The following is a 14,799-nucleotide window of genomic DNA, read 5'->3' on the forward strand; positions in this document are numbered from 1 at the left end:
ATTTAAATCAAGCCTTTTTACTAGTGATTTAAATCGACTTGATTAAAATCAAATCCACCCTGTCTGTGAATGAATGGGATAGAGGACAAAAAATGCAGCTTTAGTGTAGGAGAGCTTCCGTTCTTCGCAACGCCAGAAGTATATTGGTATATTATGAATGTATAAATGTGTAAATATTAAAGCTGAGTTCCGGCCTCAAAAATGACTTTGGGCCATGAAAAAACCTGAAAAATAAATGGATAGACCCGATTTTTTTTTTTTTTTTTTGTTTTACTTACCTTGTTTTTGAAGAAAGTATACTTACCTTCCTTCTACTTCCTCCCATCGCGGCCCGCGCCGTCACTTCCTGTTTGCGATGACTCCTGGGAGCTGAACGTCCTCACTCCCAGAAGTCAATGCAGCGGCCCCGCTCGTCAGTTCCGGTGCAGGCATGTCATTCCCTGCTGAACAGCTTCTGAGCATGTCTAGAAGCTGTGCTGGGATGACGCGCCTGCACCGGAAGTGACGAGCGGGTCCGGTGCAGGGCATTCTGGGACGAAGAGGACACCCTGGCTTCAGCTGCCCACACCTGAGATGGCAGCGCTGCACAAAAAATTTTCAAGGTAAGTATTTCTTCTAAAAGGTAAGTGCAACCTGGGACAGTTCAGAAGCTATCCATTGTGGAATGCACCACTAGCCCTGACTGTCCCGGAGGTATTTTTTTTCCAAAAAACTTTACCGAGGCCAGAATTCCGCTTTAAATAAATAACAACAGCAATACCTAAAATTGGATACACCTCCTGAGGCTTGGCTTGTTTTTAAACTGCAGTTTTAAAAAAATAGAATGTTCCCGGAGTTCTCTCTTTATATGCGGCTCTTCCCACCTTGAAGCGTTTTAAAGGATAATTTCAACTTTTGGAACGTTACATGGCACACCAGTATTTAGGGTGGAACATGTTCTAGCAGCTGCAGCCTCCCCCCCTCCCCCCCCCCCCCTCCCAGTGACAGCGAGCAGGCACCTTCTGAGAGCGCCCGCTGTCACTGTTTGAAAATTGACCAGGCCATGTTCATTCACAGTGCTCTGAGAGTAGGAAACTACAAGTACCAACAGCCTTTGCGGCTGTCAGCTTGTACTTTAAATGAACTACATGGTGCTGTTGAGCGCTTTTTTGTTCCTTCTCTGTTATTGTCAGTGTGTATCTGCCTGCCCATATGAGGTACGAGCAGACAGATACACAGACAAGTCTGCAGGAGTCCTGCATGGCACCCCCGATCTGCTGATCGAGGGTGGAATGCTTTACAGGCTCAAAGTAAAAAAAAAAAAAATTCACTTTTTTTTTTTTTTTACCTGCAAAAAGATGTGCATTTATTTTTTAAAGATGAACTTATCCTTTAAACTGTGTTGCAAAGGAACTGCAGGGTAGAAAATGTTTTCTGGTATTACCCACTTAAGGACCAGGCCTATAGGCCTATTTCTGACACATGTTTACAAGTTAAATTCTGTATTTTTTGCTAGATTAGAACCGCCAAACATTTATTTATTTATTTTTATATATATATATATATATATATATTAGGGCTGCAACTAACGATTCATTTGTCTGTCGACTAATCTATCGATTATTTTTACGATTAGTCGACTAATCTAACGATTATTTTTATTTTATTTTATTTGCTTAATTGAGTGTTTTTTTGATTAGCTAATTAATCCTGTAATTAATACAGACCCCTCAGTAAGCCCTCCCACCTAGTACAGACCACCTAGTAAGCCCCCCTCCCAGTACAGACCCCTCAGTAAGTAGGGGAGGGGTGGGTCCTGTGATTGCCGGGTGGTTCCTGTGATTGCCGGGTGGCTGGAGGGGGGGGGTCCTGTGATTGCGGGGTGGTTGGAGGGGGGGTCCTGTGATTGCGGGGTGGTTGTGGGGAGGAGGGTCCTGTGGTTGCGGGGGTGTCCTGTGATTGTGGGATGTCCTGTGATTGCGGGGTGGTTGGGGGGGGGTACAGTGAAGAGGACCTGTATGCATACAAGGCAGTGACAGCTTCTCTATAATTGAGGTTTCTTGAGATCCCCCCTCCCCTTTATAATCTCTTGAATTGGAAGAGAGGGTTGGGACTTTGAATGAGAGATATGAACAGGTAGACAGGAGACAATAAAACCATTTATTGTACATACACTTAAGGAACCATAACATACAAGATAATAACACAATATTTGAAATGATGAGTAATAAATGGCCCCAGGTCCAGTGTTCATAAAAACAAAATTGGCAATTTTCAAGAGTAGGATAATGGTATGTATAATCTCTCACCCCCTTCTCCCCGGGCCAGAAGATGACGACCCCCCCGGCCTCGGGACTCCTCCGGTACAGGCGGAAAATCCTTCGGAAAGCCTCCTCCCCCTCCAGCACGGCTGCTGACATCTGATGGCGGCAGCCAGGAGGGTAATGCACGAGATTTTCATGGCGCTGTGGCCGGCCAGGGGGTGTGTGACGTCACGTGTTGACGCGTCGACGCCTTTCACGCACGTCGGCGATTTTTTGTAGTCGACTACGTCGACGCGTCATGGCAGCCCTAATATAATATTATAATTTTTTTTTTTTTTTTTAGCAGTGACCCTAGAGAATAAAATGGAGATTGTTCCAATGCTGTCTTACAAATGCAAATTTTATTTTTTTTAAAGGCACTTTTTTTTAATAAAAATAAGAAAACAATAAAGCTAACCCATTTTTCTATAATGTGAAAGATAATGTTAGGCCATTTATCAGTTTATAGTGTGGCTGCATTAGTTTTCCTGTTTGGGCTTTTTCTCCTCCGCTGTCACCTGGTAATCTGGCCAGTAACACACCACCTCACCTATATTAGTGAGATACCACTCTGGATGAAGGAGCACATGATGCATAGATGACAGCAGAATTGTCAGCCTGGGGGAAGCGGAGTGTTAAATATATTAGCAGATTTAGATACTAAAACTGCCAAATTCCAGCTCATGCTTTATAATCACTTACAGCAACAGTTTTCCTTTTAGGATAAAGGTTTTGCATGAATAAATAAAAGCTGATCATTTGAAACACCCCTGCCAGTGTTAAGTGGTTTGTCTCATCCATGTAAACTGATGCATTTTGCTGGAGAGCTTGAGCTTTTGAAAAGCAAAAGACTTGCTGGCTGGATCATCAGATGAAAATAGAAGAAAAAAACCCTAAAAAAAGAAACTAAATGCAGCCATCACATCTGAGAATTGGTAAACTGCAATATAATAAAGGTTTGCTTTTGGGTTTAATACTGCTTTAAAGCCCTGCAAAAGAAAGAAAATGAGAAGTTACATTGACAATCTAGCCTGATTTTTCCTGGATTTTTAAATGCAGCTGCAGTGCATCCATTCTTTCACACCTCTTGCATTGTAAGGGGTCATTGTATCTTTAAATATAAAAGAAACCTTCAGCTCTCGCTAATAAATTCCTTCACAAATGCTGGAAATGAATAAAGACGATTGCATTCATTATCTCATCCTTGAACGGCTGTCAGTAAAGTTTCAGGAGAGCTCGCTCCTGTCTGCTGGCTGTGCATTCCCAGGTTTCATCTAAGCAGGCGCCTCACGCTATCTTGTTTACAGAGCTGCCAAAGTGAAAAATACCTGTATTATATGAGACCTGCTATCTCAGCAGTACAACACACAACACTATTATCCAAGTTGCCCCTTATCATTCAGCATAGAGAGCCAACGCATGGTGCCAGCTTCCCCGCACTCCATGCACAGCACCTTGTCATGCAGTTTATGCAGATGTTAAAGGTATTTTGCAGTGTTTTTTTTAGAGGATACACATTTTGATTGGCTATTAAAAACAGAAAACTGCTTTTATTGTGACTTTTACATTTTTTTTTTTTTTTCACACTTCCTGTTCCATGTTTTAATGATTGCATTTTACACTATATACAGTTTATAAATTTGCCCCTCTAGTAGTTTATATCAGTAAATGTGCTCAATAAAGGTACTATTGTTTTTATGTAGCCTAAGCTGGCAAATAATCGTGTTTCAGGAGAGGGGTACCATAAAGCGCATAACTAGTAGTAGTTACATTCAAGCCGCATTCTATCCATTGACTGCCAGGAAGATGCCCCAGCATTTATATCCACACAGGTAAACACACTCTAACCACCTCCTGCCCACCGTATTGTCAATTGAGGGCGGGTGGTGGCTTTCATTTTGGAACGACGTGGTTCTACTCTTGCCCTGCGCATCACCGGTTCCCATCTGGGACATGACGTGTTACCGATCTCAGTAAAGGGCCGAAGACTAGACTCTTTACCCTTGTGATCAGCTGTGATTGGACACAGTTGATCAGATGTAAGCACGGAAATGCCGGTTATTTTTGACATCACTGACCACATGAGAGAAGAGCTGATCAGCTGCGCTGCATTTCCTCACAGGGGAGATCTGCACAGATAACCAAGGCACTGATTATCAGTGCAGCCCCAGCAGTGATGCATATCAGTGCTGCATATTAGTGCTATGTCATCAGTGCAGCCTCTTTAGCGCACATCAGTGAAGGAGAAAAATTACTTGGATTTACAAAATTTTATAAACTAAAACTTTTTTTTTTTTTTTTTTTTCAAATTTCAATTTTTAAAAAAGATAAACATGTTCTACTTACCTGCTCAATGCAGTGGTTTTGCACAGAGCAGCCCAGATCCTCCTCTTCTTGAGTCACACTCTAGCGCTCCTGGCTCCTCCCTCTCAAGCTTTCAGCTTGTTGTGAGGGCACCCAAGCAGGCGCTGATGAGCCCATGGCTCTGTGTGTATTTACACACAGAGCCATGGCTCAGCCCCTCCCCCTCTATCTCCCGATTGGCTCACTGGCTGTGATTGACAGCAGTGGGAGCCAATAGTTCCTGCTGCCACCAAAAGCCAAACGGGAGTGCGAGTCCTTGGAGAGGCAAGGCTCTCCTGCACATCACTTTGATCCAGAGGGGGCTTAGGTAAGTATTTGGGGGGGGGGGGGGGGGGGGCTGCTGCTGGTTTTTTTTTTGTTTTTTTTTTACCTTTGTGTATAGAATGCATGAAGGTAAAAAAAAAACCTTGTGCCTTTACAAGCACTCTAAAGAACATTTTTTGAAGTCCTCTAAAAGCTTACTGCTCAGAGTCCCTCTTGGTTAGAGGGTCTTCTTATCCTTTCACCTGTCATCATGTATCATCATTACATACATTGTGTATTAGAGGTATTCACTGTGAAAGGGAGTGGAAGAGAGAGCATTAAACCAGTCACTGAGTGAAGCCGCCATCTGATCCTGCTTCCTTGTTTCTCCATCCAGATTATAAAGATTCGAGCACAGACTGAGGGCATTAACATCAGCGAAGAAGCCTTAAATCACCTGGGCGAGATCGGCACTAAGACCACATTGAGGTTAGTAATGTTCTGGCCTTGCAGGGTCATTCTTCTACTACAACAGGGGACACGGGAGGACAAGGCAGCTGAGACACATCGGCATCACCCCACCGCTCAGGTAGACAGATGTTGGCTGTCAGTGATAGGAACAGCTCAGGTGTGTTATCCTCCTCATCTGATGGCAGCAGGCCTGAGCGCCATTCTTTTACTTTGTGAAACCATCGACAGGCTCCCCCCACACGCTTTTCTTTCTAATGTTTTTCTAGTCTTAAAGGAGCATTCCAACAACTAAAAACAACACTTTTATATTCCGTGTAGATTCAGAAAATGACTGTTTTTTTTTTTTTTTTTTTTAATTATTATTATTATACAGGATGTATATAGCGCCAACAGTTTGCACAGCGCTTTACAATATGAGGGAAGACAATACAATTCAATACAGGAGGAATTGGACGGCCCTGCTAGTGTACCTACCTTAAGTCTTCCTTTTTTTTTTTTTCCCATTTTTAACTGTGCAAAATGCAAAAATCCTTTTGATTTTTTTTACCTTTTCTGTCGTGTTGGGGGGATTTCACCTCCTGTCCTGTAGACACTAGAAAGGCAAAATATATCTCTTGTGTAGTACGTTATCGCCTGAACAAAATTTTGGATTTCTTATCCAAAAGGTCTCTTAAGACAGGGTGATTATCCCCAGGGAGACACACAGCAATAAAAACCTGACAGTGACTCTAATCTCATCGCACTCCATCCAATTAGCAAAAAGAAAATAGTTTAACTTCAGGACAAAGTGACTGGTTCTCTTTGAAGGGTTGGGAGGGAGAGTTCCTTAGGTAGGCTTACAAGGAGGAGAGAGCTCAGGTAGGGAGAGGACAGACAGTTCTTGGGTAGTCCCACAAGAAGGAGAGTGTGCAGGGTGGGGTGGTACTTGGATTGGCTTAAAGCAGGGGTCTTCAAACTATGGCCCTCCAGTTGTTCAGGAACTACAATTCCCATCATGCCTAGTCATATCTGTGAATGTCAGAGTTTTAAAATGGCTCATGGGAATGGTTAGTTCTGCAACATCTGGAGGGCTGGAGTTTGGAGATCCCTGGCTTAAACGATAAGTTGACCTTTGGGAACATGTTACATGTTCCACCTGTTTTTAGGATGGAACATGCTCCTGTTCTTTCAGCCTCTACCTGACACCCCTTCTAATTTTGACAGTGGGCTGGGAATCTTGTCCCCGCACCCGCTGTCACAATTTGAAAAGAATGCAGCAGTGCGGGGCTCCGCACACCCATCCGCATCACTCATTCACAGAGTTCTGTGAATGAACTAAAAGTACCCACAGCCTTTGTGGCTGATGGTTTGTAGTTCTCAATGAACTACCAGGGCACTGGTGAGTGCTCTGGTAGTTCATTGATGCTTTCTGTCATTCATTAACTGCCTGCCTATACAAGGTATGGGCAGACTGCTACATTGACAGCAGGAGCCTGAGATTCCACCTGTCATCTGCTGATCACCGATACAATGCTTTGCAGGGTCCTAATTAAAAAAATGCACATTTTTTCACCTGCAAAAAGTAGTGCATTTATTTTTTATAAGGGTGAATTTATTCTTGAACTGCTTGCCGACTGTGGAACTTGCATGCAAGGTATCTCTGCTGTGCAGGATCAGCACTTCCAGGTTATACAAAGCGGGAGCTGGTCTGCGGGTACTGTGGACTCAATGTCCGCCGATCATTAGGCAGAGAGCAAGAACGGCAATCTGCCTATGTAAACAAGGCAGATCCTCGTTCTGTCAGTAGGGAAGACAACGATCTGGAACATGAATCAGTGCCATCTCCTAGTAAAAGCACCTCCCACACAATGCACAAAAATTGGCTAGGATCACGGTTAACGTTTTGATCACCCTAATGTTAACCCCTTTCCAGCTAGTGTCATTAATACAGTGACAGTGCAGATTTTTAGCACTGATCACTGTATTTGTGTCACTGGTCCCCAAAAAGTGTCAGTGTCCGATTTGTCCGCCGCAATATTGCAGTCCTGCTGTAAGTCAGTGACCGCCGCCATAACTAGTAAAAAAGAAATAAATATTCCATAAATATAAATATATCCCGTAGTTTGTGTACGCTATATTTTTTGCACAAACCAATCAATATACACATATTGGGATTTTTTTTTTTACCGAAAATATGAAGCAGAATACATATTGGCCTAAATTGATGAAGACATTTGATTTAATACATTTTTTTATTGGATATATTTTAAAGTAGAAAGTAAATAAATTCATTTTTTTTTTAAATTGTCAATATTTTTTGGTTTATAGTACAAAAAATAGAGGTGATCAAATTCCACAAAAAGAAAGCTCTATCTGTGGGCAAGAAAAGGACATACATTTTATATGGATATAGCGTTTCAGGGCCGCACAATTGTCAGTTAACGCAGTGCCATATCGCAAAAAAACTGTTGCAGCATTACAGGCAGACGATAAAATGATTACTACTATGAACTACTTGAATTTGGCTTGGCCTTCCTGAATTGACACGCTGCTTCGGACAGCATCCACACCACCATTCATGTGTCAGAAAAATCTTACTGAATCGCACCAATAGTCTGTTATCCAACTGGCATGCAGATGTTTCTAGCTTCGCTGTCAGTACAAGACATTGATGCCGTGTCTTCTGAAACCTACAGAGGATCAAGACTTCCATTCAGGCTCTTTTGAAGTCTCTAACATTCAAATAAAGACAATGCAGACAAAAACCTGTTCATGTTTTTATTCCCATTTTAGGTACTCCGTACAGCTCCTGACCCCGGCTAACCTCCTCGCCAAAATCAATGGCAAAGACAGCATTGAGAAAGAACACGTGGAAGAAATCAGCGAACTCTTCTACGATGCCAAATCGTCTGCCAAAATACTTGCCGAGCAACAAGAAAAGTATATGAAATAATCCTAGAATGACATTCCATCCTACCTCTCATTCCCAATATACCATTCGCTGCGATATCCTGGAACAGATCACCGTCTCAGAACGATTCATTGTGACGTTAACGTATTGGTTTTCTATTTTTGCTTCTGGATTGACGGATGTGAACTGATTAGAATGTATTTAATGTGCTTTTTTTGGTGAAGATCTTATTTTTTTTTTATTAAACATAACTTAATATAAAAAAAATTAGTTGTGATATATATCATAAATGGATATTTCAGCTTAAAGAGAACCGGGAAGCTGAGCCCCCCCCCCAAGCTGTGATCAAAGGGCCAATCACCATTATTGCCTAGAAGTTAGTAGCTGTAGCTAATCTTTTCCCCATTACTCACCATGTCTCATTTTGCACGCTGTTTCTGTATGAAGGTGGACATCACAGCAGAGGCAGGGCTTTGCTTCCTCATGTCAGAACTGCCTCTCTGATGATTGGTGGGAAATAATTTAGAATAAGAGGGAGGGGGTTGAGGAGAGCACAGATCCACAGAATGGATGAATCCAGGCGGATCCTTGCACTGCAGGTCCTCAGGTTCAACCGCTTCCTTTCCAACAAGAACAGTGAGCAGCACAGTAGTGACATCACCAAATCTTGAGACCCCAGCAGTCACAGGCAGCAGTGCCTTAGATATAGACTCCATAGAATAGCTCTGAGGAAGGGGGGTGCGCCCTTAAACGCGTCAGCTGTTTACCCCACAATGTGATTACGGCACGTGTGTCCACACTGCTTAGCATTGTGTGTTTTTATGGCTCACTACTATTTGCCACCTTGTGAGTATCTATTCTTTTTATTGATCCTATTATGAATAAATGTCTCTTGGTAATGTACCCGGTACATGCACCTTCCATTTTATTTTGTTTCTATAGTATAAAATATATGCAGGTCAATAGGGAGGCAACAATTAAAGTTGGTTTATGGTTTAGCCTTTCCTTCTACTTTATTGTGAACCTGTACTTTGCCCATGCAGACCTATAGGTTTCCTTTGCCCCTTCTGCCAACACCATATGCTTCTCTTTCCTTTGTCCCCCCCCCCCCCCCTGTTGTCTTTGACTCCCAGCAGCAGAAGCCAACCTGTGTAAGCTGTGGCCCACTTGAGTGTAGCTTACACAGTAATTTGGACTTTCCCCTTGTGCAGCGCACATACCCAGGGGTGTTTGCTCGCGGCAGAGAAAAAAAGCATTTGCCATTGGGGATCAGGAATTAAAGCAACATTTACCCTGTTGAGGATGTTTTCTTAAAATGTATCTGTGTTCAAAAATGTTTTCAAACGGTCTAGAGCATACTCATCTATTATGTTCTTTTAATAAAGCAATCTGTTGATCCTTCCAGTTGAGGGTATTTGAAAGCAAATTCCTATGAAAGGGCGACTACACTCTTTGTGCAAGTTTTACATATGCAGCAGGCCTCTCTGACTCTGAAAAGCTAACTGTGGTGGATTGCTTTCAGAGGCATTTGATGGGTGATGAGGAGGCGATAAAGCTCCTCACCACTTGTTTAAAGCCCAGCCTGCACCACAGTGCAACAGCTGCATGCATTGCATGCGGATGCGGCACAGCTTCATTCACTTGAATTGATAGTGTCCAGCGTCGGTACTGCTTGCTAAAGTGGGGGTATAATTTATACCACAGCATGTGCACATCCCCCATCAGGCTGCCTTTGTAGCTTAACCACCTAAGGACCAAGCCTATTTCTGACATATGTTTACAAGTTAAAATTAGTATTTTTTGCTAAAAAATTACTTTGAACTCCCAAACATTCTATATATTTTTCTAGCAAAGATTCTGGAGAATAAAATGGCGGTCGTTGCAATGTTTTTTGTCGCGCTGCATTTGTGCAGGGGACTTTCAAACGTGATTTTATGGAAAAAAACTAAATTTCGCTGAATTAAAAGAAAAAAAAAAAACTTAACAGTAAAGTTGGCCCAATTATTTCATGCTGTGTAAATAGATACCTAACATGTTACAGTTTGAAATTGCGCACACTCATGGAATGGCGACAAACTACAGTACCTTAAAATCTCCATAGGCAACGCTTTAAAAAAAATTTAACGGTCACCAGTTTAGAGTTACAGAGACAGTCTTTTTCTAAATGTATTGCTCTCCTTCCGACGATCGCGGCGATACTTCACACGTGTGGTTTGAACACCGTTTTCATTTGCGTGCGCAACTTACGTACGCGTTTTCTTTCATGCGCGAGCTCACGGGGACGGAGGCGGTTTAGGGGGGAAAAAATGTATTTTATTTTTAACACTGTTTTTAAAAAAAATAACAAAATAAATGATCACTTTTATTGCTGTCACAAGGAATGTAAACATCACTTGTGACAGTAAATATGCAGTGACAGGTACTCTTTATGGAGGGATCGAGGGTCTAAAAGACCCCAAACCCCTCCACTGCACTTCCATGTATTCAGAACACCAAAATCGGCATTTTTGAATACTGTCACTTTTTTTAAATTGGCGCTGTTGGCAGCCGAGCAAACCGGAAGTGACGTCGCTTCCAGGGTACATGATCGGAGGCCTACTTCGGTACTCCAACCAGCCGGCAGACGTGATGGTTGGTTGCTCGGGTCTCCCGGTGGGAGGGGAGACCCGGGCAGAGCCGTGGGAGGGGCCGTCCCCTCCGGCTCGCTGGGATAACAGCCTGGGAGGAGAAGCAGCAGCACACCGACTCTCTGTAGATGAAACCTAGCATTCGGGTGTGTTTGAGAACACCTCTTAAGTATTACAGATAAATGAAGGGGTTCCTGAGTGGACTGTAAACTAACAGCAATGCATAGCTGACAACCTTGAACACATGCATTTCAAAGTTTTAATTCTAACTAGAGTGTACATGTAAGTGCTCATTCAGTCGACAAATTAGTGCTGTCCTCTGTGCATATGCATGTTCATCCACCTCAGAGCTGTGTGTGTAGGCAGCCCATAGAAGTGGATGCACCCATAACCCGCTGGCATGGACACAACCACATATCAAAGCTTGACATGAGGGCAGGATTCAAACACACAGGCTGTGGGTTCAGACTAGTGATCGACCGATTATCGGCGGCCGATATGCACTTTCCTCAATATATCGGAATCGGCCTTTGGATTTACCGATATTGCCAATATTTCGGGAAAGTGCTGTACCGGAGTGATGCCTGCAGCTAGAGGCATCACCCCGGTACCGGCGTCCATAGCTGACGGTCGGCTGTCTTGTAATGACAACCGATGCGGCTGAGAAGAAACCCCCCAAGCCGCCTTCCACGGCTGCCATCCCACCAGGAGACCCGGGCATCTTACCTGCAGGGCCACCGAAGAGAAGACACCACATTCGGCTCTGACCGGGTCTCCATTTTTTTAAATTCGGTGGCGCTGAGTACCTGGAAGTGATGTCATAATATGACATCACTTCCGGGTACTGGCAGCACCGAATTCAAAAAACGTACAGCATTCAAAACAGCCAAACTTAGTGTTTTGAATGCTTTTAAGTGTAGAGGAGGGGTTTGGGGTCTTTTAGACCCCCAGATCTCTCCACCACAGTACCTGTAGACATTAAAAAAAAAATAATAATAATAATTTTAATGCCCGAAAATATCGGCCGATATCCGGTGACTAAAATATCTGTGTCGGCGTTAAAAAAAAAAAAAAAAAAGATATCCGTCGATCAATAGTTCAGACCCATGCTCCTGCCCGCATGGCCAAGCTTTGATATGCGGTTGTGTCCAAGCCGACACTCTGCATGGAGGACTGCACAAGTTTGCCATCTGAATGAGCCCAAAAACTGAACTTCAGGCAAACCTCTTAACCCCTTCCTGCCGCCACCTCCAATTCCTTTAAGAGCTTCTAGCTGCCGGTAGCAGAGGTGGGAATTTGGGTCACATGACTGATGTGATTGGCTGTCACAGCAGTCACATGATTGGAAAGATCCCAAGTGTGCATCGGGAGCTTTCTGATACCCGATGACAACTGTGCTGGTAGTGCACAGGGTGCATGCTCTCAGCACAGAAATATTTACATTTAGGCTGCACATATGTGGCCTTGCGACATTAAAGCCCACCCGCCGAGAGGCCGAAAATATGTGTTTGGCCTGTTGGCGCCGAACGGCTGCATATTTGCATGCAAATGCACCGATAGAGCTGTGCTGAGAGTGTGCTCCTGGCAGTTACCAGGGACTTGCTCAAGGCTCCCGTTCGCTGCGTCCAAATGGGAGCTTTCTGATCATGTGCCTGCCAAACACGGCGGTCACATGTCCATAAGTCCCACCTCCTTGCATTCTAAAGCCCTTAGAGGACTGGCAGGCGCCAGCTATAAGGGGTTAAATTCACAGAAGGGAGCGGTTTACTGGCAAAAGGATTTGTATTTCTGTCCATCCAGTCCTGAGCTTTACACAGCTCTGCCATTCATCACAAACATGTCTGGTGGGGAAGAAGAGTTGATATTTCTCTGGGGCAATTCGGTAACATACAGTACATCTTGTCCCTCCCCTAGCCTCTGACTGGACAACGGAAAGAGAAACAGACTGAAAGGCTCATTCCTATGTCACTCTGCTTTCTCCTCCAATCAGGATGTTTCTTTTAAGTATATGAGCACTGCCGCACGACTGACTGGCCCCTTTGTGCCTGAGGTCTGCTGTAGAGGTGATTGCAAAAGGCTGATACTTGCTAAAATAACACTTCTTGCATTTAAAGCATATGTGACAATGAGAGAACAGTTGGAAGACAGGCAAAGTGTTGTCACCCTACAACAGGAAGTGCCTGGACAAGGATCTTCACCAGATCTTCTTTTACTAAAAGCTTTAATTAGATAAACAACTTTTGAAATAACAGTGAATGGGTTTTAACGGGGAGTAAAAAAAATAAAAAAATTGGTAGCCCCTTTTTATTTTATATACAGTGAGTATAAAAAAAAAAATCGCCCACCTTTTAAAATAATCAAATTTTGTTGGTTTGCAGCCTGAAATGAAGACACAGTTTTTCTTTTATCCAGCTGTATTTACTAGTGCAACTTCTAACATCCAAGTGAAAGATATAACATCAACATGTCCAAAAATAAACTGAGTTGGAAAAAGCATCACCCCCTCCTAAAAATGACTTGTAAGGCCAATCAGGTGTAGCTGATCACCTTCTCGATGGCACACAAAACCATTTGACTTTCAACTGAGATCAGCTGTGGTCATTTTGATTAGCTCAGCATGGAAAGAGCTTTCCTGGAGCCTTTCAGTCCTTGCTAGGGCAACTGAAGCAAACCAACTATGGGTGGCAAGACACTGTGCTTGGGATCTCTGGGATAAGGTTGAGGACAGGCACAAGTCAGGAGATGGATACAAAACATTTTTCAAAGACTTTTATCAATGCCCCTGCTATATATGTACCCTGACCGGGGAGATTTTGCTTTGTACATTCCACACATGCCTTTTCATGATTTGGTTTTAATACATTTTTTTAAATGTTACAAAAAAACTATATATTTTATCAATTGAGTCCTCGATCCTCGAGTTCCTTTCTTCTTTTCTCTTTTTGCAATGGAAAGAGCTTTCCTGGAGTGTTTCAGTCCTTGCTATTGCAACTGAAGCAAACCATCAACTATGGGTGGCAAGGCACTGTCCTTGGGGTCTCTTGAATACATTTGTGGACAGGAACAAGTCAGGAGATGGATACAAAAAAATCTCAAAGACTTTATCAATGCCTAGAAGCACAATGAAGTCTATTATTAGGAGGTGGAAGGTATTTGGTAGAACACAAACCCTCCCTGAATCAGGATATTGCTCCAAACTGGATGGAAGAGCCAGGAGGAAACCTAGATGAGACTAAAATCAAATTATTTGGCTTCAACACCAAACGATATGTCTGGCGGAAATCAAATTCAGATCACAATCCATATAACACCATTCCTTCAGTAAAGCATGGAGGTGGTAATATCCTATTATGGGGAGGTGGTAATATCCTGTTATGGGGGATGTTTCTCTGCAGCAGGGACTGGAGCACTTGTCAGGATAGAAGGAAAAATGGATGCGGCAAAATATCGTCAAATTCTTGAGGAAAATCGACTCCCTTTGCCAGAAAGTTGTCAATATGTAGAAGTTTTACCTTCCAACATGACAATAACCCAAAGCACACAGCAGAGATGAGCACACAGTGGTTGAAGGAGAAAAAGGTAAATGTCCTTGCATGGTCTAGTTACAGCCCTGACTTAAATCCCATTGACAATCTGTGTAATGACTTAACCACTTAAGCCCCGGAAGATTTTACCCCCTTCCTGACCAGGGTTTTTTTTGCAATTTTTTTTTTTACTGCGTGACTTTAACGGACAATTGCGTGGTTGTGCGACGCTGTACCTAAACAAATTTGACATCCTTTTTTCCCCACAAACGGAGCTTTCTTTTGGCGGTATTTGCTCACCTGTTAGATTTTTTGATCATGCGCTATAAACAAAAAAAGAGCGTCAATTTTGCAAAAATAACAATATTTTTCACATTTTTTTTATATGAAATCCCCCC

At 43.0% G+C, this 14,799-nt stretch overlaps 1 protein-coding gene across 1 annotated transcript in view; it reads left to right on the forward strand.

Moving 5' to 3' along the window:
• The window catches only part of RUVBL1 (RuvB like AAA ATPase 1), an 88,857-nt gene extending 80,341 nt beyond the window's left edge, over positions 1–8,516 (forward strand). The window contains exons 10-11 of the mRNA XM_082265986.1: positions 5,287–5,378; positions 8,133–8,516. Coding sequence (XP_082122112.1) covers positions 5,287–5,378; positions 8,133–8,292 — 252 coding nt within the window. The 3' untranslated portion in view covers positions 8,293–8,516. The remainder of the gene's footprint in view (positions 1–5,286; positions 5,379–8,132) is intronic.
• Positions 8,517–14,799: the final 6,283 nt, after the last annotated feature.

Source organism: Pelophylax lessonae (genome assembly GCF_965119305.1).
Source record: "Pelophylax lessonae genome assembly, chromosome: 8".
NCBI classification, from domain to species: Eukaryota; Metazoa; Chordata; class Amphibia; order Anura; family Ranidae; genus Pelophylax; species Pelophylax lessonae.